Below are 24,101 nucleotides of genomic sequence, written 5' to 3'. Positions count from 1 at the left end.
AGCCACTGATGAGGACAGTGTCAGCCACGCCAGCCCGCAAAATCGAGCTGCTGTTGGTTCTTTGTTATCAGCTCACAGTCAGGGCTGGGCAGAATGTGATGGTCTGTGTTGTACACACTGAAGTGATCATTCTAAACATAGACATGAGAGTATTACAAACTGGGTTGTGAGTATTGCTGATTGGATTAATCCTGGTGTTGGCAGTGCCCTGTTCATTCTCATGTCTGCAAAGGGCCCTGCAGAAGAGAATGAGCCCTGGGCAAAAAGGAGGAATTGTAGATAAAGCAGGTGGCCATGGGCAGCTTTAACCTTGAACTAAGCAGAGCTCTGCCCTTGAATCAGGAATGTAAACAACTCCAGGAAAGAAGATCTGTGAACAACAAAGGAAGAAACAGAGAGACCTCCCCAGGGTACCAAAAGGGAGAGAGAGGTGCCTGGACACCAAGCCTAAAGCAATCACTTAAGGACAAAGGGCACATGGACACAGAAAGAAAAATATATAAGCCATGATGTGTATGAATCAAGCGGCCTCTGCTGAGGGCTGGTGCTTGAGCACATCTTGGTGTCATCCTTTCTCTTGGCCACCAACACTGCACAGCCTTAGCTGTTGAGTTTTTCCAGTTCTCTGAGTCCCTTCTTCCTGTTGTTGGTTTGGAGAACCTTGAGTTTTCCCTTCCATCAGCTAGCCAGGAGAAGTTCTCCTCACCTTTCACTGCCTGTTTTGGAATCTCTTGGCTTTGTCACAAGACATTGGTTTGGTCACCAGCTGTGTTAAGACTTTTCCCTTCACCTTCTGTGGCAGTGGAGGCTGGGTGCCTTCTATTCCTGCCACAAAAGCTACACCTCCTGTGTCCAGAGGGTCCACCTGCATAAGGTGGACACAGGAAACAGCCTATTTCATACCCATAATATCCTGCACCCTCAATGTCACAAGACATTGGTTTGGGTTTGCACTTCAGAGGCTGTGTAGACTTAATTCATCTTCTAAAATCTGTTTGTGCATTCATCCCAGATATTGAAGGGAAAGAGCTGCAGGCATGGGACAGTGTAAGAGAGGCTGCAGTAGGGATGGCCAAGGGCTCTGGCAAGGCTGAGAGGCCCAACAGGACCAAGGTCTTTGTGCCCTTGGCTCTGGCAGTTGCCTCTGCCACCAAGGCCTGGGAGGAGAAACTTTGCTTTGAGGCTTTGAGGTTCTTCTAGTCCAAGGGCAGTGGTCAGGGCTTGGCCTTTCTGCTTCACAGACCAAAGGCAAGTTTTTCTGCCCTGTACTTTGCCTTTGTCTCCCTGCAATCCTGGCCTCTAACAAGCTGCTCTGATGAGTCCCTGGGGAGCCTTTGTCAGTAACAAGCCTCAGTGAGGCCAATCAGCGCTTCAAGTTACTTTGGAGTTTTCTTCTGCCTTGGACTTCTTGAGAGGCTTCTTGGCAGTAGCTTGGCAGAGTCTCCTGGCAGTACCTAAGGACGATGTAATCAGCCCCAAATACTCCATGGGGCTCATTAAAATACTGCTGAACCTCTCATTATTGCCAAGGTTTCTGCAGCTAATTGGAGAGGTTTGTATTGCACAAAGCATCTGATAAAAAGTACTTTTAAAGGTACATTTCATTCCTTTTCAGCAGGAGTTGTCTCTTTGCAAGCAAACCACAGCAAATCCTGACAAGGTCCTACCCTGCTCACTGCTCATCCACACTCCCCACTGACCCCACCAGAGCCCTGAGCCCTGAAGTGAGGGACAGGATCTACCTTGCCAGGGGCTGGGGGTCAGGGCTTGGCCCTTTGGATCAATGAAACCCCTCCAGGTTTCCTCAGCAGCAGAGCCACCTTTAGCTGCTTGTCCTGACCTGTCAGCACTGCCTCAGTTCTCTGCTCTCACCACAGCCTGGAGATGCTTCAGTGCCTCCAGTGAAGCTTCCCTTGCATCCAGTGTTTCCTTCTGCTCTAACCAGACCCTGGGGACCCTTTCCCAGTATGCTTCACTGGGACCCATTAAAAGTAGAAGAAACTTCAGTGTTTGAATCTGATGTTGACTTCTGGAGAGGTTTCATCAGCTTCTCAGTCTCTGAGGTTCATGGACTCAGCAACAAAGCCACCAGAGGACTCCTTTAAAATACCTGCGATGGTCCTTTTGTGCTGAGCCAGGCCAGGCTCCTCGGCTGGAAGGTGTTGCTGGCAAGGAGGCAGCGCTGCAGAGAGACAGCTCTGGCCAGGAGCAGCTCCTCTGCACAGCACAGAAGGGCTGAGGACACTGCCAGAGGATCTCAGGGAGATGAGGAAGGCAGCAAGCTTCAATGTGTCCAGGACTTGGAGGATGACTGAGAGCTCACTGGAGGAGAAGTCACTGCAGTCACTGACACAGTGAGGCTGTGGGTGCAGGACACTGCAGCTGTAGCTCCTGGAGGCATCTCCATCTCAGCAGCTGATGCTCAGCTGAAGTCTCCTAGAGAGTACACACAGAAGGAGGACCAAAGCCCTTCAGTTCCATCCTGTGAGCAGCAGTGAGCAGAGCTGGGTAAGGAGAAGGCTTCACCCCCAGCCCCTCTGCCTTTCTCTCTTCCCTTCACTGTCTCTGCAGCACTGCAGGCCTGCTCCCTCTTTCTCCACCTCTCCATGCGTGTGGTGGTTTTAGGCTATGCCTTTAAAATTTAGTTACAGATTTTGAGCAGAAAAGTAGAAACAAAATAAAGAGATCACTCTTGGGTGTGAAAAGGAAAAGAAAAGATTATTCCAAACAAATTCATTGGATAAATATCTGGAATCAGAGGAGCTGTACCATAACAATTCTCTCTCTTCCCTTCTGATCTCAGCTGTTTTGCTTCACTCAGGAGAGATCACCTGCTTTGGCTGGCCTTGGCTAAATCTAACCCACTGTTGGTTTTTTTGCCTCTTCACTCCTTCTTTCTGTCTTGGAACAGGGGGATAGGGTTTAGGGGCAGTGGAACAGCTGCCCTGGTCTCTGACCAGAGGGGGGTCATGTCGTTTGCTAATTGTAAATCCCTGTCTAATATTGTCACTGCTGTATGTTTTGTACCTGTTCATTGCATTCCATTGTAGAGTGTAGCTCTTGCTTGTCATTACAGCTTCATTTGCTTCTGACTGAGCTGCTGTGGCAAAGTTAATAATGGGGAAATTTTCAACCCACCAAAATGTGACTCTTGTTCCCTGTCATTGGGCTCTTGGCCACTTTCTGTTCTGACACGAGAGGAATCTTCATGGCAACTCTGGGTCCCTGCTGTGTTTGAAGCTGTGATGAACTCTGCCATGGGTTGGTAGTTATGGGACTGAGCTGATCCATTCCTCATGCAGCTCAGGGAGAGAAGGTTACACTGAGGCTGAGAGAAGTGAGCCCTAACTTGTCACTGCCTTTCCCTCCTTGCACAGGTCTCCATGGCCAGAGGCAGCAGATGGCCAACAGCAGCTCCATCACCCACTTCCTCCTCCTGCCATTCCCAGGCACAAGGCAGCTGCAGCTCCTGCACTTCTGCCTCTTCCTGGCCATCTACCTGGCTGCCCTGCTGGGCAATGGCCTCATCATCACCACCATAGCCTGGGACCACCACCTCCACACACCCATGTACTTCTTCCTCCTCAACCTCGCCCTCACTGACCTGGGTGCCATCTCCACCACTGTGCCAAAATCCATGGACAGTTCCCTAAGGGACACAACAGACATCTCCTATGCAGGATGTGTTGCTCAGGTCTTCTTTGTATTATTCTGGATTTCAGCAGTGTTTTATCTCCTCACCACCATGTCCTACGATCGCTACATTGCCATCTGCAGACCCCTGCACTATGAGACCCTCCTGGGCAGCAGAGTTTGTGGCCACCTGGCAGCAGCTACCTGGGGCTGTGGCTTTCTCACTGCTCTGCCGCACACAGCCAATACATTTTCCCTGCCCCTCTGCCAGGGAAATGCTCTGAAACAGTTCTTTTGTGAGGTGCCCCAGATCCTCAAGCTCTCCTGCTCCACATCCTACCTCAGAGAACTTTGGCTTATTGTGTTCAGTATCTCTTTAGCTTTTCTCTGTTTTGTGTTGATTGTGGTGTCCTATGTGCAGATCTTCAGGGCAGTGCTGAGGATCCCCTCTCAGCAGGGACGCCACAAAGCCTTTGCCACCTGCCTCCCTCACCTGGCTGTGGTCTCCTTGTTTATCAGCACTGCCATCTTTGCCTACCTGAAGCCTCCCTCCATCGCCTCCCGATCCCTGGATCTGATGGTGTCAGTTCTGTACTCAGTGGTGCCTCCAGCAGTGAACCCTCTCATCTACAGCCTGAGGAACCAAGAGCTCAAGGCTGCCCTGAGCCAACTGATCCCTGCATGCTTTCAGAAGCAATAAACTCTGCTGCAGAACAGTTCTGATGTCACTCAGTGCGGGACCAGCCTGGCTTCTGTACTTTTTGGTGGTAGTGTTTTACTCTTTATAATACTGTCATCCCTTTTGTAACACAGTCACTGCTTTGCTGACCAAGAGTTTGTGCAGCAGGACCTCTGCTCTTTGTTTGGTTGTGTCGTGGGATGGAAGGGGTAAGGCCAAGAAGCCTCCTCCCTTCCCCCTTTGTAAAGTAAAAGGGAAAAAAAATTGAAGGGAAAGGAAAAAAAACTCGCAAGCTGAATTAGCAAAGCAGTGGAGCTATATTTACAAAGCGATGTAGGGTTTGCAGGGAGATATTTACAAATTTACAATATCTACAATATATACAAAGATATACAACAGAGTAACACAGAAATGAGAGTGACCCCCTCGGCAGAGGGGTCCCCCACCTCCGCTCTCCCCTCTCTCCCCCCCTTTCCCCAGAATGGGATAGAAAGAGAAAGAAAAGAGAGGAAAAAAAATTAGAAGCAGTTTGTGTTAATTGGAAGGGAGTTAGTATACAGGCCTGGTATCTTGTTTTCAAGGCCGGGGCCTTGGCAGAAAGCCCAGCACAGGGACAGAGAGCAGCCGCACCGTAGAAAGGCGGAAGCAAGACTGAAGATAAGGTGCTGGAGAAACTCAGTATAGTCCCAGCTCAGAAAAGTGCTTCCACCCACTCGACCAATGAAATTAGTTTAGACTATTCCTTCCGTTTACCAACTTCCGTCCACCATGTTCCCTTTCTTAAGGGGGCAACGTCAACCGGCCACAGTCCACCCCTTCTAAACAATTTCATTGGCTGTTCATACTGTCCATCCAATCCAAAACGATATTTACAGTTCGTGAGTAAAGTTCATAGTCCATTCCGGCTATGCTCAGATGCAGATGATTCAAAAGTCCAAGAAAATCAGAAAATGAGAAAAATGGAAAACAGTTCATTTCTTCACCGATGAAGCGAAGAAAAAGGAAACAGGGATTCTCAGGGTCTCTTAGTTGACTCAAGGCTCTCAGGGATCTCAGGGTTCGTGCACCGTAGATTCCTCGTTGATTCTTCCTCTGGACGCGATGTAGCTGTACAGCAGTTTGAAATTAACCTCTTTCAGCTAAAGTTAAATTTCTTTGTGGAATACACTGAATTTCACCATTCTCTTGCATTACCCAATAAGTGTGACCCGGACCTTCAGCTGAAACCACCCCTCGGATAGGCTTAGCCTCTCCTGAGGGTGAAAATACCCACACAGTTTTACCTAACAGATTCTTTTCTCTAACAACAGGAACTCTATCACCTTCTACTTTCCGTAGCAAATCTGAATGTGCAGGTCCAGCTCGGTTCACTGAACCTCTACTATTTACCAGCCAGGTTGCTTGTGCTAAATGTTTTTCCCAGTTTTTCAAAGATCCACCTCCCATGGCTTTGAGAGTGGTCTTCAACAAACCGTTGTAGCGTTCAATCTTCCCTGAAGCTGGTGCATAGTAGGGAATGTGGAATATCCACTCAATACCGTGCTCTTTTGCCCAGTTCTTTACAAGGTTGTTCTTGAAATGAGTTCCGTTGTCTGACTCAATCCTCTCTGGAGTTCCGTGTCTCCACAGGATTTGTCTCTCCAGACCGAGAATGGTGTTGCGTGCAGTTGCATGTGGAACTGGATAAGTTTCCAACCATCCAGTGTTTGCCTCTACCATAGTAAGCACGTATTGCTTACCAGAACGAGAACGTGGTAGAGTGATGTAGTCAATCTGCCAAGCTTCACCATACTTGTACTTGGACCATCTGTCACCATACCACAAGGGCTTAAGTCGTTTTGCCTGCTTAATAGCAGCACAAATGTCACAGTCATGGATGACTTGTGTGATAACATCCATGGAAATGTCTATGGATCTGTCACGAGCCCATTGGTATGTTGCATCTCTGCCTTGATGTCCTGACGAATCGTGAGCCCACCGAGCTCAGAATATCTCACCTCGGTGTTTCCAGTCGAGATCAAGATTAGAGTCCATGTCTACTTGAGAAACTCTTGCAGCTAGATCTGCCTGATGGTTGTGTTGCTGTTCCTCAGTAGCTTTGCTCTTAGGAATGTGAGCATCGATGTGTCTCACTTTCACTGGAATTCTCTCGATTCGATCAGCAATGTCCTGCCACAGGTTGGCTGCCCAAATGGGTTTTCCTTTTCTCTGCCAACCACTCTTCTTCCAGTTCTTTAGCCAACCCCATAGAGCATTGGCTACCATCCATGAGTCGGTGTAGAGATAAAGCTTTGGCCATCTCTCACGTTCAGCCACGTCGAGAGCTAGCTGGACAGCTTTTACCTCTGCGAACTGACTGGATTCTCCTTCTCCATCTTTCGCTTCTGCAACTCGGCGTGTTGGACTCCACACTGCAGACTTCCACCTTCGCTTGTTTCCAACAAGACGACAGGAACCGTCTGTGAACAAAGCATATTTCTTTTCATCATCAGAAAGGTCATTGTAAGGAGGAGCTTCCTCAGCACGAGTTACTTTCTCCTCTGGAGGTTTAGCACAGTTGATGCCTTCAGGCCAACTTGAGATCACCTCCACTAGACCAGGTCTTTCAAGATTTCCCATTCGAGCTCTCTGTGTTATCAGAGCCATCCACTTGGACCAGGTTGAGTCTGTGGCATGATGTGGTGTGGATCCTTTGCCTTTGAACATCCAATTCAAAACTGGTAATCTGGGAGCTAAGAGAAGTTGTGATTCAGTTCCAATCACTTCAGAAGATGCTTTTACTCCTTCATAGGCAGCTAAGATTTCTTTCTCTGTTGGAGTGTAGTTAGCCTCTGAACCTCTGTAACCTCGACTCCAGAAACCAAGAGGTCGTCCACGTGTCTCACCTGGAGCTTTTTGCCACAAGCACCAGGTTGGACCATTGTCACTTGCAGCCGTGTACAAAATGTTCTTAATGTCTGGACCATCTCGGACAGGTCCCAGACCCATTGCTTGAATTACCTCTTGCTTTATCTGGTCAAAGGCTGCTTGTTGTTCAGGTCCCCAGTGGAAATGGTTTCTCTTTCGAGTTACATCATACAGAGGTTTCACAATCTGACTGTATCCAGGAATGTGTAGTCTCCAAAATCCCACTATCCCCAAGAAACGTAGGGTCTCTTGTTTGTTTGTGGGACTTGCCATGGTAGAGACTCTATTTACCACATCCACTGGAATGTGTCGGCGTCCATCTTGCCACCGCACTCCCAGAAACTGAATCTCTGTGGTAGGTCCTTTCACCTTGTCTCTTTTGATGGCAAAACCTGCATTCAGAAGAATGTCAATAATTTTGTTACCTTTCTCGAAGACTTCCTCAGCAGTTTTACCCCAGACGATGATATCATCGATGAACTGGATGTGTTCTGGAGCACCGCCTTTCTCCAGAGCATCGTGGATCACTGCATGACAGATGCTTGAGCTGTGGATCCAGCCCATTGGCAGTCTGTTGAAAGTGTACTGGATTCCTCTCCAGGTGAAAGCAAACTGAGGCCTGCATTCCTCTGCTATGGGAATAGAGAAAAATGCATTAGCAATGTCTATGGTAGCATACCATTTGGCCTCTTTGGATTCCAGCTCATACTGTAGTTCCATCATGTCTGGTACTGCTGCACTCATAGGTGGTGTCACTTCATTCAGGGCTCGGTAGTCTACTGTCAGACACCAGTCTCCATTCTGCTTTCGCACAGGCCACACTGGACTGTTGAAAGGTGAATGAGTTTTGCTGATGACTTTCTGACTCTCCAACTGACGAATCAGACTCTGAATGGGCAACAAAGAGTCACGGTTGGTTCTGTATTGTCTGTGATGCACAGTCTGAGAAGCAACCGGCAATTTAATGTCCTGTATCTTATGTTGTCCCACAACTGCAGATTCATCAGAAAGTTCAGGTCTGGCAGATAGCTTCAATTTTTGTCCATCAATTTCTATTGAAGCTACTCCAAAAGCCCATTTGTAACCTCTAGGGTCCTTGAAACGCCCTTCTCTCAGAAAATCAATTCCCAAAATACAAGGTGCATCAGGTCCGGTCACAACTGTATGCTTCCTCCATTGTTTACCAGTTAAACTTATATTAACCTCTACCTTACTTAACTCTTGAGATCCACCAGTGACTCCCAGAATAGTTATAGACTCTGATCCCTGATAATTTGATGGTATTATGGTGCACTGAGCTCCTGTGTCAACCAAGGCCCTGTACTTCCGAAATTGTGAAGTGCCAGGCCACTGGATGTACACATCCCAATAGATTCTATTATCTCTGTTATCCCTCTCCTCCCCCTGGCGGGAGGCAGGGCACCCCTAGTTATGGGGAACATGCGCACATGTGCATTGCACATAGTTTGCAGGGTTATAACTTTGCATGTTATAACTGGAGCCACTGTTGGAGCCATAAGAGTCGTTCTGGGGAACTGTGGAAGTAACAGCTACCCCTTCTGGTATTGCTACCTCGGGTTCTGCCACTTTGCAATTCCCTCAGTCTCCTGAAAAGATTAGAAGTTGGTTGGCCATCCCAGCGGTTCATGTTCTCACCAAATTGATCACGCAGAGTTATCCAAATAGTTCTACGTGATTGCCTTGGTGGTCTGTTTTGGAATGACCTGTTTTGGAATGTCCTGTTCTGGAATGACCTCCTTGGAGGACGTGTATTCCTCACAGATGAAACTTGTACCCACCTGGAGGAAGAATTGAAATTATCCTTCTGTGCCAATTGGTATATGGAATCTTTTAACTCTCTTATGCAATTCTGAATATCACCAGACATAGTTTTAATGGCCGAAACCAAAGAACCACGTGTCATGCTATCCTCCAATTGTCTCATTTGATCACTGAATTGGCCAACCGTAGGAGAAGCTCCACCATAACTTCTTGACACAATTCTGCTTGCCAGAATGTTTGCATAATTAGAAGGAGCAAGTTTGATGATCTTTTTAGCAAGACCAATACCCACAGGAACGTCATCAGGATTCAGAGTTTCATGTTCACCATAGAGTAGCTCTCTAACAGCAAATTCTCTCAGGCGCTTAATTCCCTCATCTATGGTAGTCCAGGGTTTAGGATTCCAGGGAAGATCATCTCGGGAAGGGTATCTCAGGGCAACCGCTATTAAAAGGCGTATCCACAGATTAACCTTACCGAGAGCTTCGCCTAGATGTCTATCTATTCCATTGTCCCTTGAGAGAGTTCCTAACTGAGCTGCTGACTTGTCTCCAACTGTTAGAGCTGAAGCACCTGTATCATAACACCTACTAAGCCAAGCTAGAACTGGCTCCTTATCTGCCCTGGTGAAATCTTTACGGACATTTCTCAATTCCTCCCTTGGAGAAGAACAGTCCGTAATATCATCTTCATCTTCATCTCCCTGAATTCTTTGTCCGTAAAATCCTGCTGTCATTCTCCTAAGGATCTCTTTAAGCTGAGAACCACCTTTGCCAGCTGCCTTCCTAGCTTCATCTCTATCCTGCTTTGATCTCACTAGGTTAGCTAGATCTTTAAAACAAACCTTCTCTTCCTCCTGAGCAGGATCTTTTAGAGTAGAGGGCCCCTCACCAGGATCAGTCTCCACCTCTTCTTCTCCATCTTGGGCCTTTCCACTTCTAGTCTTTAAAGGAGCCATCTTGACTGGAGCTGTGTTTGCATTTACAGCCACCTTAATGGAAGCTGACAGGTCCTGACATAAATCAGCTGCTGGGGCAGTGACTTCCGGTCCCACTGAGGGAGTGGGTGGAAGTGACGTTGCTCCATTACTAGCCGACGGAGAAGAAGAAGGAGAAGGAGTGGGAGAAGGAGTAGGTGCCATGTTGATACCAGCCGATGCCCTTGGCTGCTTGCCAGAATCAGCAAAGTCATTTAGAGCTGCTTTACCAATTAACTTTTTAGCCTTCTTTTTAACTGACACGGGTTCTCCACAGTCCTCGTCACTAGATGACTCTGGGACTGATCGAGAGCCATGGCATTTTCTTTTTGATCTAGTTTTAATAACAAAACAAGCTCTGGACACCTTTCTCTCTCGCCGTAAAGAGAACAGTAAATATGCGATTACCATCACCAGCAACAGATTTATACACATCAAATAAATCACTTTTGGATCCCAGGCATCACCTAAAGTTACTGTCTCCTCAGGCGGAATCTTAAAACCCTTTATCTCAATTGGGAGAGTGGTGGAGGTAACATTCCTGTATCTCACTGGCCATAATAAATTAATACATTTTCCATACCATAATTTAACTTTATACATAACCCACATATAAATTGTCCGCACCAAATATTTACCCAGGTAATCCAAAACCAAACCCAAACAATACCTGTAAACCAGAGCCCCAAAAATTGAAAAGAATAATCGCTCCACAAACCACAATACCTTCATGTTTGCTAATTCAGCTAGAAAACACTAAATCAATCAAGTAATAAATTAAACTAATTATCTGCCCCACGTTGGGCGCCAATAAAAAAAAAATGTCGTGGGATGGAAGGGGTAAGGCCAAGAAGCCTCCTCCCTTCCCCCTTTGTAAAGTAAAAGGGAAAAAAAATTGAAGGGAAAGGAAAAAAAACTCGCAAGCTGAATTAGCAAAGCAGTGGAGCTATATTTACAAAGCGATGTAGGGTTTGCAGGGAGATATTTACAAATTTACAATATCTACAATATATACAAAGATATACAACAGAGTAACACAGAAATGAGAGTGACCCCCTCGGCAGAGGGGTCCCCCACCTCCGCTCTCCCCTCTCTCCCCCCCTTTCCCCAGAATGGGATAGAAAGAGAAAGAAAAGAGAGGAAAAAAAATTAGAAGCAGTTTGTGTTAATTGGAAGGGAGTTAGTATACAGGCCTGGTATCTTGTTTTCAAGGCCGGGGCCTTGGCAGAAAGCCCAGCACAGGGACAGAGAGCAGCCGCACCGTAGAAAGGCGGAAGCAAGACTGAAGATAAGGTGCTGGAGAAACTCAGTATAGTCCCAGCTCAGAAAAGTGCTTCCTCCCACTCGTCCAATGAAATTAGTTTAGACTATTCCTTCCGTTTACCAACTTCCGTCCACCATGTTCCCTTTCTTAAGGGGGCAACGTCAACCGGCCACAGGTTGAAAAATAAAGAACCTTTCATTAACCTTTTCCTTCCTGAGATCCTTCCTCCAGGACTTCTCCAGAGCTTCAGGGCCAGGTCCTGTGCAGACTAGGGGTAGGAGGATGTCCAATCACTGCCATGGAACACCAGCACCTAGACTTCCAGAGCTGTTTCCTTTCCACTTCCACCCTCTCCTGGGTCAGTGCAAGGCCTGAGTGCTGTGGCAGCTTGGTCATTGTTCTGCTGCATGCCAGTCCTGTGACCACAGGCAGGGACAGGCCATGGGAACTACTCTGATTGAGCTGGCCCCCAAGAGCAGTTCCACAAAGACAGATGATCTGCTCAGGGCAGAGTCTGAAGGCTTAGGCCTTCATCCAAAGTTTCTCTCCAGAACAGGCCCAAGAAAGTTTCCCAGGCATGCCAAGAGCAGGGAACAGCTCAAGTGTGAGTGTGCAGGTGTGGGGCACACAGCAGTGTCCTGACACAGACAGGCCTCCTTCAAGAGGCCTGAAGGAGCAGCAGAGCAGGCTCTGATCTGTGTCTCTGTTCACTGCACACTCTGGGGAAGCTGTCCCAGGGCACCCATCCTGAATTATCCTCTCACCACCACCATTTCCAACACTGGTCTCTCACCACAACTTTTGAAGTTTTTTGTCCCCCAGTTGCAGGTCACAGGCTCAGGAGGTCAGCAGTGGCTGCTGGCATTGCACAGATGAGATGCAAGCATGGACATGGTGTGTGGGGTGAGAGGAAGCTGAGTGAGCACAAACATCATCAGCTGTTGCTGGGGTGCCATGCCAGTGGAGGGGTGAGAAGCCTCCCAGCCTCTGAGAGGCTGCTGCAGTGCAGAGCTTGTGTAAGTGGTAGGGAAAGACTGTATGAACATCCTGAGGTGCAAAAGGAGTTCACAATGCCTGGCAGAGCCCTGACAGTAGATGTAGTCTACCTTGACCTTAGTAATGCTTTTGACTCTGTCTCACATAACATCCTTGTCAGTAAGCTCACGAAGTGTGGGATGGAAGAGCAGACAGTGAGATGGATCAGGAACTGGTTACAAAATAGAGTCCAAAGAGTGGTGGTCAATGGTGCCAGGTCCAGCTGGAGAGCTGTAACCAGTGGAGTCCCCCAGGGATCAGTTCTGGGTCCTGTCCTGTTCAATATCTTCATCAATGATGAGTGGACAGACAGAGTCTGCTCACTAAGTTTGCTGACAATACCAAACTTGGAGGCTGGGCTGAGATCCCTGAAGGCTGTGCAACCATTCACAGACTTGGACAGACTGAGAGCTGGGCAGAGAGGAACCTCATGAGGTTCAACAAGGATGAGAACAGAGTCCTGCTCCTGGGAAGGAAGAATGAACTGCAGCAGTACAGGCTGGGAGGTGATCTGGAGAGCAGCCCTTGGAGAAGGACCTGGGAGTGTAGGTGGACAGCAAGTTCTGCATGGGACAGCAATGTGCCCTGGTGGCCAAGAAGGCCAATGGGGTCCTGGGGTGCATTAGGAGGAGTGTGTCCAGCACATCCAGGGAGATTCTTCTCCCCCTCTACTCTACCCTGATGAGGCCCCACCTGGAATATTGCATCAAGTTCTGGGCTCCCCAGTTCAGGAGGGACAGGGATCTGCTGGAGACAGTCCAAGGGAGGGCTACAGGGATGCTGAAGGGACTGCAGCACTGCCTGGTGAGGAGAGGCTGAGAGCCCTGGGGCTGTTTGGTCTGGAGAGTAGGAGACTGAGAGGGGATTTAATAAATATTTATAAATATCTGAGGCCTGAGGTTCAGGAAGGAAGGGACAGGGACAGGCTCTGCTCAGTTGCACCCTGGGATGGGACAAGGGGCAATGGATATAAACTCCAGCACAGGAGGTTCCACCTCAACATGAGGAGGAATTTCTTCACTGTGAGGGTCACAGAGCACTGGAACAGGCTGCCCAGAGAGGTTGTGGAGTCTCTTTCTCTGGAGACTTTCCAGACCCATCTGGATGCCTTCCTGTGCATCTTGCATTAGATTCTATGGTCCTGCTCTGGCAGGGGGTTGGACTTCTTTGGAGGTTCCTTCCAGCCCCTCACATCCTGTGTTTCTGTGACATTTCTGTGTGTGACTGCAGCACAAAGCTCCCTGCCCCAGGGAGATTCCTCTCAGGTGTCCTGCACAGGCTCATTGCTAATGTTGCTCTCTGCTCACATCACCCTTCCTGGGTCATGCCCTGAAATGTGCACAGAGCCATCAGAGAGGTTCTGGCTCCTTGGGAAAGTCATCTTCAGGAAGGCCAAGAAGGAGGCTGGGGTAAACTCCAGGCTGGTCACCCTCAGCACAGTTGTGGTGCTGGGTTAAAAGTGGTAGGTCAGACACTCCTGCAGCCATCTGCAGGCCCTTGAAGGACAAGAGAGAGATCATCAAACCTGTTTGGACAGGGGCAAGAAGGGGATGTTTTGTGCCTGGACCTTAGCCAAGGGTTTGCCATGGTCTCCCATGGTCTCTGTAGAGCCAGACTGGTAACAGCAGGACTGAAGGAATGGATGAGGTGTTGGGTGGGAGAGTGAAGGGTGGATCAAGCCCAAATGTCACCAGGGCAGAGTCCTCCTGGCAGCCACTTCCCAGCAGCATCCCTCAGGGCAAGCCCTTGGGCCAGCACTGTGCATTCTCTTCATCAGCTCCCTGCACCTTCTGTCCCATGGCCTCTGTATCTCCCTTGGTTATGAGGCCAAAATGGGCACAGGCCTTGAGGGACTTCCTCTGCTTAACCCTGCCCTGAGCAGGGTCATTGGATGATGATGTGCAGGGACCTCTTCCACAGATCACCAGGACAGAGCCAGCAGCTCCTCTGAGGAAGGTTTCTCCACTCAGAGCCTTGGTAAGAAATCTGCCAGACGGATTGGATGAAACTTTGATCTGCTCAGGCTCTGGCCACAAGGAGGGGGATGGTTGGGTGTGGGATCATGTGGTCAGTTGTGTCTCAGGAGCTCGTCATTCAGGAGGAAGCCAATGAGTGTGAAGGGGCTGTGAGGTCACTTCTGCCTGGGGAGGGGATTGGCCAGCAGCAGGAACACAGCTGGAAAGGGACTGTGAGGTTTTTTCTGTCTGTGAGGAAGAGGTTATTAGTTTATGAATATGAAATATGAATTATAGTAATAGTAATTGTATTAATTACTAAAATTATTAATAAGCAATGAATCACCATTTTATCTAGATAATCTAGTGAACAATTGTGAAATACATCCCATAGGTGGTTTAGTATTTATAATTTGGACTCAATCAGGATATTTACAGAGTTAATTTCTATTACTATAATGCAGGCTGCAATTTCACTGCTTGTCCACCAGATGGAGACTCGACTCTGGCAACTGCTAAGTATATACAGAGATATTACACTGTGTATCAGAGGACTGGACTACAAAGATTATCCTGCTAGACTCGGGTGCTTTCATCTGTTAGTGAGTACAAAGCAGGTGGAAGGTACTCTGTGTCCTTTGTTTGTAGCAAGGTTAGGCTCTGGCAGACTGCTGACTCCTGGCTGGTCCAGACAGTGACAGTGGGTGGCAACCTTCTCCCTTCCATGGCAACAGAGAGGGAATGGACCTTAGGCTAGCTATTAAGCAGGTTCCCTTCACCGTACTCGGGCGCCTCCTTCTGGACAGCAGGGTCAGCCCGGCAGGGCCAGTAGGGCTGGTCCCAGGATGGGGTTGGCCCTCACAGAGTTGGCCTGCATAGTTGGGCGGGGCCAAGGTTCCCAGTAGGCAGGCTTGGAGGTTTCTGATGTGGCATGATTGTAGACAGGGCTGGACCCAGCAGGGGTCAGCCTGGTAGCAACGGGCTGCAGGGCTGGCATGGATGACCCCAGGGAATAGAATAGAATAGAATAGAATAGAATAGAATAGAATAGAATAGAATAGAATAGAATAGAATAGAATAGAATAGAATAGAATAGAATAGACCAGATTGGAAGAGACATTCAAGATCATCGCTTCCAACCTATCATCCAATGCCACCCAACCAACTAACCCATGGCACCAAGCACCCTGTCAAGTCTCCTCCTGAACACCTCCAGCCATGGCGACTCCACCACCTCCCCGGGCAGCCCATTCCAATGGGCAATCACTCTCTCTGTGTAAAACTTCCTCCTGACCTCCAGCCTGAACCTCCCCTGGCACAGCCTGAGATTGTGTCCTCTTGTTCTGGTACAGGCTGCCTGGGAGAAGAGACCAACCTCTGCCTGTCTACAACTTCCCTTAAGGTAGTTGTAGGCAGCAATGAGGTCACCCCTGAGTCTTCTCTTTTCCAGGCTAAGCAACCCCAGCTCCCTGAGCCTCTCCACATAGGGCATGTGTTCCAAGCCCCTCACCAACCTTGTTGCCCTTCTCTGGACACCTTCCAGCAAGTCAACATCCTTCCTAAACTGAGGGGCCCAGAACTGGACACAGTACTTGAGGTGTGGCCTAACCAGTACAGTGTACAGGGGCAGAACGACCTCTCTGCTCCTGCTGGCCACACTGTTCCTGATGCAGGCCAGGATGCCATTGGCCCTCTTGGCTGCCTGGGCACACTGCTGGCTCATGTTAAGCCTACCATCAATCAGCACCCCCAGGTCCCTCTCTGCCTGGCTACTCTCCAGCCACTCTGACCCCAGCCTGTAGCACTGCATTGGGTTGCTGTGGCCAATGTGCAGAACCCGGCACTTGGATGTGTTCAATCTTGTGCCATTGGACTCTGCCCATCTGTCCAGCCTGTCGAGGTCCCTCTGCAGAGCCTCTCTACCCTCCAGCAGATCAACTCCTGCCCCCAGCTTGGTGTCGTCAGCAAATTTACTGATGAAGAACTCAATGCCTCAATGGCACAGGGCCCAGCACTGATCCCTGGGGGACACCACTAGTGACTGGCTGCCAGCTGGATGTGGCACCATTCACCACCACTCTCTGGGCTCAGCCTCCAGTCAGTTCCTAACCCAATGCAGTGTGCTCCCATCCAAGTCAGGGGCTGACAGCTTGGCCAGCAGTTTGCTATGGGGGACGATGTCAAAGGCCTTGCTGATGTCCAGGTAGACCACATCCACAGGCCTCCCCACATCCACCAGGCGGGTCACCTGATCATAGAAGGAGATCAGGTTGGAGAGGCAGGATCTGCCCTTCCCAAATCCATGTTGGCTGGACCTGAGCCCTTGGCCATCCTTCAGGTGTGCAGTTATTGCCCCCAGGATAATCTGCTCCATCACTTTCCCTGGCACTGAGGTCAGGCTGACCGGCCTGTAGTTTCCAGGTTCCTCCATCCAACCCTTCTTGTGGATGGGGACCACATTGGCCAGTTTCCAGTCATCTGGGACCTCACCTGTGAGCCAGGACTGCTGGAAAATGATGGATAGTGGCTTGGCCAGCTCATCTGCCAGCTCTCTCAGCACCCTAGGATGGATCCCATCTGATCCTATGGACTTGTGGGGATCCAAGCTGCTGAGGAGAGTTCCAACCACCTCCTCGTGGAACACAGGGAAACTGTGCAGCTCCCTGGCTCCAAAGCTGGAGCTGGGCAGACTTCAGGTTACTCAAGGAACTAATTCAGAGGGTTCCTTGGGATAAAGCCCTTAATAATAAAGGGGTCCAGGAGAGCTGGACCTACTTCAAGGAAGAATTGTTGAAGGCTCAGGGACAGGCTGTGCCAATGTGCCGGAAGATGAGCTGCCGGGGCAGACGGCCAGCCTGGGTGGGTAATGAACTTTTAATAGAAGTAAGGGAAAAAAAGAGGGTGTATCACCTTTGGAAGAGAGCGGAGGCAACCCACGGAATGTTTAAGGACATTGCTAGATCATGTAGGTCCAAAACCAGACACTAAGAATCCAGATGTGGCCACAGCAGTGCTGAGTGCAGGGGAGGACAACTTCTGTGTCTGGGTGGTCACACTTCTCCTATAACAGCCCAGCTGCACTTGGCCTTCTTCTCTGCTCAGGCTCTGCTCCATCCCAGGCCATTGGCAATGGTTGCTGCCAGAGGCTTTTCTGCCTGAGCACAAAGCAGAACCTCCAGCTCCAAAGCAACAGCCAAGGCACCTCCCTTCTGCTTCCTCTCAGCTTGGCAGGCACAAGGGATGGCACAGTCCCCAGCCCAGCCCTGGGCTTGCTGCTGGCCAATGACACAAAGGGATTGGAGTTTGCAGTGACCTCACACTCACCTCATGGTCATGTGGCTCCTCCTGCCCTAGGAGCTTCTCAGCCATCCCTGATGTTCCAATGCTGGCCCAAGGCCTCAGCCTGCTTCTGGCCTGGCAACTGAGCAGGCACAGGATACCTCTCCAGGGCCTTCCAAAGCAGGTCCCTGCTGCTGCCTTTCATCTTCTTCTGCAGCCACAGCCAAGCCCTGTTCCTGCTGCTGTCCCTTCAGGCATCAGATGGCAGGGAGGTGACAGCCCAGCTCCAGGGCTCTTCCTGCAGAGGCCACCAGGAGCTTAGGGACAGGGAGTCACACAAGTCCCTTGCCCACCACATGCCTTCTGCTGCCTGCTGGGTACTCTGGCATCTGGGAGGCCAAAAGCACAGAGCCCAGGCAGGAGTCAGGGGCTGCCCTCTCATCTGCTGCAGCAAGTGACTTCCCAGTCCCTTTGCTGCCCTCTTCCTGCTGCTGCCCTATCAGCTGCTGAGCCAGCAGTGACCTCCCAGCCCCTGCCCAGCCTTGTGCCTGCTGCTGTGCAGGAGATCCTGAGGCACAGCTGAGCTTCCCACAGTATTGCCACCCATCTCCTCCCTGTGTCCATGAGCTGCTCAGACACAGTTCGCCTCCTGCTCCTCCTCTCCCATGGCCATGAGGCTGCTCTGTTTGCTCACAGGCCTGCCAGGGGCCAAGCAGAATCACTCAAGTGTGGGAGGGGATACCAAAGAGGGGTCAGAGCACAGGAAGGAGGTTAGGGCCTGAAGTGTTCAGGGGCAGGCTGAGGCCTCAGAGATACCTTTGAGTGCTGAGGCTCAGGCTAAGGTTTAGGAGTGACTTTGGTGTCCTGATGAGTGTCCTGGGCAATGCTCAGGTAAGGACAACCTTAGAGGGGTAGTGGCTGGTGTGGGGATGGGCTGAGGACAAGGAGTAGATGCCAAGGGTAAAGGCTAGGGCCAGGGTGAGCAATGATGGCAAAATCATGGGTAGGGCTACATTTGAGAGGGGCTGAACTTGGAGGGGTGAGGTGAGGCCTGAGCTCTTATGAGATAGAGATGGGGACTGGGTTCAGGGGAGGAGCAGAGGGTAGGGGTAGGGTTGGTGGGGACAGCTTAGAGAGAGTGTAAGAGGTCCAGGTTGTACTAGGAGGGAATGGAGCTTAGTACTGTAAGGGGACCCACTCTTTGTTGTGAGGAGACAGTGGATCAAGCTCGTACTGGGAATGAGGCCAGTAGGTACTGAGGGAGGCTAAAGGAATCCAATTTGTACTGGGAAGAAGCTGATTTTGTACTGGGAGGAAGCCAGTGGATGCAATTTGTACAGGGACATGGTCCAGTATCTACAGGTAGGAGATAGGATGATGCAGTTTGTGTGGGATATGGCCCAGCCTGTACTGGGAGGACTTAAATCACAGAATATGAGGGGTTGGAAGGGACCTCCAGAGATCACCCAGTCCAACCCCACAGCCAGAGCAGGATCACCCAGGACAGGTCACACAGCAACACATCCACATCCAGGCAGGTTTGTAAGTCTCCAGAGAAGGAGACTCCACAACCTCTCTGGCAGCCTGCTCCAGGGCTTCAGCACCCTCACAGCACAGAAGAGTCTTTTCATGGTGAGATGGAACTTGCTGTGTTCCGTCTTGCATCCATTGCTCCTTGTCCTGTCACTGGGCAACACTGCCAAGAGTCTGGCCCCTTCCTCTGACAACCCCCTCTGATATTGATAGGCATTGATCTGATCCCCTCTCAGGCTTCTCCTCTGCAGCCCCAGGGCTCTCAATCTTTCTTCACAGAAGAGATGTTCAAGTCCCTTCATCATCCTCATAGCCTCTGTTGGACTCCCTCCAGCAGATCTCTGTCTCTCTTGACCTGGAGAGCCCCAAACTGCAGGGATCCAGTCTGTACAGGAAGGGCCCAGTCTGTACTGGGGCAGGATTAGGGTTTCAGAGTGTATGGGGACAAGGCCCAGTGTTACTGGGAGAGGCCATGGGGTCAGCTGTTACTGGGAGGTGTAAAAGACTTTTCTAGGGGGCACCAAGGGCTGCTGTTAGTACTGGAAGTGGGCCCAGTCAGTACTGGATTGGAGCCAGAGTACACAGTTAACATGTGGAGGGATGCAGCAGGTACTGGGAAGGCACTGGGAAATCCACTTTGTACTGGGATGGGACCCAGAGTGTACTGGGATGGAGCAAGATGATCCAGATTGTGCTGGGATGAAGCCATGTCTGCTCTGGGTGGGGACCAGGGGGTTCAGCTTGTTTTGGACCAAGGCCCAGTCTGTACTGGGAGAGCTCAGAGAGGTTCAGTTTGTAGCTGGAGGGGGCCCCAGTCTGAACTGGGATGGCATCAGGGGACCACTTTGCAGGGCTGGGTCCTGGTCTGCGCTGGGATGGAATCAGGGTTTCAGGAGATGCAATTTGTACTGGGATGAGACTCAGACTGTGCTGGAAGATGGCAATGGGATCCCATTTGTACCAGGGTCAGGCCACAGCTGCACTGGGATCAGGATATCCACTTTGTGCTGTGCTGGGTACAGATGGGACTCGGGGGGGGTCCAAGGGATGCACTTTGTACTGGCACAGGAAACTGTATGGGAGATGGGAAAGTGCTGCAGTTTGTCCTGGGATAAGACCACATCTGAGCTGGGAGGGGTTGAGGAGATGCAGTTTGTCCTGAGATGTGACCAGGTCTGTACAGGGAGGGGCTAGAAAGAAAACTTTGTAATGTGCAGGGACCAGATTTTACTGGAATGGGGCCAGAGAATGCATCTCCTACTGGAACAGGGTCCAGGCTGTACTGGGAGTGCATTAGGCAATCCAATATTTATTGAGACAAGGCCTAATGTGTGCCAGTAGGGATGAAAGGGATCCTGTTTGGACTGGGATAGGGTACAGACTGTATTGGGAGGGCATGAGGGTGTGCAGTTTGTACTGGGATGGATGCAGATGGCACTGGGAAAGGAGCCAGGGGATACATTCCAGGCTGGGCTGGGATCCAGGTTGCAGTGCTAGAGGACAGTATCATCCAGTTTGGGCTGGGATGAGGCCACATCTGTACTGGGAGGGATCGGGGTATATAGTTTGGACTGTAAGTAGGTGCAGCCTGCAATGGGAGGGGCTTGGGGTATGAAGGCGTGAGGAGACCTCCTGTTCTGATGGCAGTGATTCTCTGTCCCAGGAGCAGCCCTGGTCTGTCCCTGCCTGCAGACCCAGCCCTGCCACACAGCAGCACAGTGCCTAAGCTGCCAGAGCACTCAGGCCTTGCCCCAGCACAGAGGCTCAGCAGGAGAGGGTGGAAGGGAAGAAAGAGCAGCTGAGGACAGCCCAAGCTCTGGGGCTCCCTGGCACTGCTGCTGTGCTGGGACTCTGCTGCTCGACATCTGCACACAGGCACTGCCCTGCAGCTCCACAGAAGCCTTGGAGGAAGGAACTTAGAGAAACAACTCTCTGCAGGGTCCTTTATTGTTCTGAACATCCAGGGAGCACAGCTCCTCATGTCTGCAGCCTCTGGGTCACACCAGACAGGACAACACTGAACCAGAAATGGTCTGAAGAAAGATATTTGTGTGGGAACAACATTCTCACAAGGGGAACAGCACCAGCAGCGGCCAGAACTCAAGCAGCCAGGCTGAGCCTGCACTGAGTGACATCAGGAGAAGACAAAAGAGTTTATTGCTTCTGAAAGCATCCAGTGATCAGTCCGCTCAGAGCAGCCTTGAGCTCCTGGTTCCTCAGGCTATAGATGAGAGGGTTCACTGCTGGAGGCACCACTGAAGACAGAACTGACACTACCAGGTCCAGGGATGGGGAGGAGATGGAGGAGGGCTTCAGGTAGGCAAAGATGGCAGTGCTGATAAAGAGGGAGACCACAGCCAGGTGAGGGAGGCAGGTGGCAAAGGCTTTGTGGCGTCCCTGCTGAGAGGGGATCCTCAGCACTGCCCTGAAGATCTGCACATAGGACACCACAAGGAACACAAAACAGACAAAGAAAAAAGAGACACTGACCACAATAAGCCAAAGTTCCCTGAGGTAGGATGTGGAGCAGGAGAGCTTGAGGATCTGGGGGATTTCACAGAAGAACTGGTCCAGAGCATTGCCCTGGCAGAGGGGCAGGGAAAATGTATTGGCTGTGTGCAGCAGAGCGTAGAGAAAGCCACAGGCCCAGGCAGCTGCTGCCAGGTGGAGACAAACTCTGCTGCCCAGGAGGGTCTCATAGTGCAGGGGTCTGCAGATGGCAATGTAGCGATCGTAGGACATGGTGGTGAGGAGAAAATACTCTGCATCAATTAGGAATACAAAAAAGAAGAGCTGAAGTACACATCCTGCATAGGAGATGTCCCTGATGTCCCTCAGGGTATTGGCCATGGATTTGGGCACAGTGGTGGAGATGGCACCCAGGTCAAGGAGGGCGAGGTTGAGGAGGAAGAAGTACATGGGGGTGTGGAGGTGGTGGTCCCAGGCTATGGTGGTGATGATGAGGCCATTGCCCAGCAGGGCAGCCAGGTAGATGGCCAGGAAGAGGCAGAAGTGCAGGAGCTGCAGCTGCCTTGTGCCTGGGAATGGCAGGAGGAGGAAGTGGGTGATGGAGCTGCTGTTGGCCATCTGCTGCCTCTGGCCATGGAGACCTGTCCAAGGAGGGAAAGGCAGTGACAAGTTAGGGTACACTTCTCTCAGCCTCATCATAACCTCTGTCCCTGAGCTGCATGAGGAGTGGATCAGCTCAGTACCAACACTACCAACTCATGTCAGAGATCATCAAAACTTCAAATGCAGCAGGGACACAGAATTGTGCCATGAACATTTCCTCTGGTGTCAGAACAGAAAGTGACAAACAGCCCAATCCCATGGAACAAGAGTCCCATTGTGGTGGGTTGAATTTTCCCCTCCATCAGTAGCTTTTCTAGAGCAGCTCCGTTAGAAGCAAATGAAGCTGTATTGACAAGCAAGAGCTACACTCTACAATGGAATGCAATGAACAGGTACAAAACATACAGCAGTGACAATATTAGACAGGGATTTACAATTAGCAAACGACATGACCCCCCTCTGGTCAGAGACCAGGGCAGCTGTTCCATTGCCCCTATCCCCCTGTTCCAAGACAGAAAGAAGGAGTGAAGAGGCAAAAAAACCAACAGTGGGTTAGACTTAGCCAAGGCCAGCCAAAGCAGGTGATCTCTCCTGAGTGAAGCAAAACAGCTGAGATCAGAAGAGAAGAGAGAGAATTGTTATGGTACAGCTCCTCTGGTTCCAGATATTTATCCAATGCATTTGTTTAGAATAATCTTTTCTTTTCCTTTTCACACCCAAGAGTGATCTATTTATTTTGTTTCTACTTTTCTGCTCAAAATCTGTAACTAAATTTTAAAGGCATAGCCTAAAAGCACCACACCCATGGAGAGGTGGAGAAACAGGGAGCAGGCCTGCAGTGCTGCAGAGAGAGTGAAGGGAAGAGAGAAAGGCAGAGGGGCTGGGGGTGAAGCCTTCTCCTTACCAAGCTCTGATCACTGCTGCCCATAGGATGGAACTGAAGGGCTTTCGTTCTCCTTCTGTGCACACACTCCAGGAGCCTTCAGCGGACCGTCAGCTGCTGAGATGGAGATGCCTCCAGGAGCTACAGCTGCAGTGTCCTGCACCCACAGCCTCACTGTGTCAGTGACTGCAGTGACTTCTCCACCAGTGAGTTCTCAGTCACCTTCCCAAGTCCTGGCCACCTTGAAGCTCTCTCTGCCTTCCTCATCTCCCTGAGATCCTCTGGCAGTGTCCTCAGCCCTGCTGTGCTGTGAAGAGGAGAAGCTCCTGGACAGAGCTGTCTCCTGCAGCTCTGCCTCCTTGCCAGCAGCTCCCTGTAGCCGAGAAGTCCAGCCTAATAGGGCAGCAGAAGTCCAGCCCAAGGACTTTTAATAACTCCTCTGGTAGCTTTTGGTGCCCTGTAAACCTCAGGGATTGAGAAGAAGCTGATGAAACCTCTCCAGAAGTCTAAGTCAGATTCAAACTCTGAAGTTTCTTCTACTCTTAATGGTCCCAGTGAAGCATACTGGGAAAGGGTCCCCAGGGTCTGGTTAGAGCAGGAGACAGTGGATGCAAGGGAAGCATTACTGGAGGCACTGAAGCATCTCCAGGCTGTGGTGAGAGCAGAGAACTGAGGCAGTGCTGACAGGTCAGGACAAGCAGCTCAAGGTGGCTCTGCTGCTGAGGAAACCTGGAGGGGTTTCATTGATCCATTGGGCCAAGCCCTGAGCCCCAGCCCCTGGCAAGGCAGATCCTGTCCCTCACCTCTGGCTCTGGGCTCTACTGGGGGCAGTGGGGAGTGAGGATGAACAGTGACCAGGGTAGGACCTTGACAGCTTTTGCTATGGTTTGCTTCCAAAGAGACAACTCCTGTTGAAAAGGAATGAAATGTACCTTTAAATATAGCTTGTATCAGATGCTTTGTACAATTAAAAACCTCTCCAATTAGCTGCAGAAACCTTGGCAATAATTAGAGGTTCAGCAGTATTTAATGAGCTCCATGGAGTATTTGGGGCTGATTACATGATGCTCAGGTACTGCCAGGAGACTCTGCCAAGCTACTGC

At 50.3% G+C, this 24,101-nt stretch overlaps 2 protein-coding genes across 2 annotated transcripts in view; one reads left to right on the top strand and one right to left on the bottom strand.

The window, feature by feature from the left end:
* The window catches only part of LOC137454421 (zinc finger protein 850-like), a 345,652-nt gene that overhangs the window by 10,101 nt on the left and 311,450 nt on the right, over positions 1-24,101 (top strand). The window contains exon 3 of the mRNA XM_068164461.1: positions 10,136-10,142. Coding sequence (XP_068020562.1) covers positions 10,136-10,142 — 7 coding nt within the window. The remainder of the gene's footprint in view (positions 1-10,135; positions 10,143-24,101) is intronic.
* Positions 21,198-22,146, bottom strand: LOC137454370 (olfactory receptor 14A16-like). The gene has a single exon (XM_068164416.1). The coding sequence runs from the start codon at positions 22,128-22,130 to the stop codon at positions 21,198-21,200; it is 933 nt and encodes a 310-aa protein (XP_068020517.1). The 5' UTR covers positions 22,131-22,146.

Source organism: Melanerpes formicivorus, unplaced genomic scaffold (genome assembly GCF_026170545.1).
Source record: "Melanerpes formicivorus ecotype bairdi unplaced genomic scaffold, bMelFor1.0.p_v2 SCAF_80, whole genome shotgun sequence".
In the NCBI taxonomy this organism is placed as follows: Eukaryota; Metazoa; Chordata; class Aves; order Piciformes; family Picidae; genus Melanerpes; species Melanerpes formicivorus.
This window is presented reverse-complemented; position numbering and strand designations above follow the sequence as displayed.

Bases quoted from the DNA above. Each gene is read 5' to 3' on its own strand.
- LOC137454370 (XM_068164416.1), bottom strand. From the start codon at position 22,130: ATGGCCAACAGCAGCTCCATCACCCACTTCCTCCTCCTGCCATTCCCA.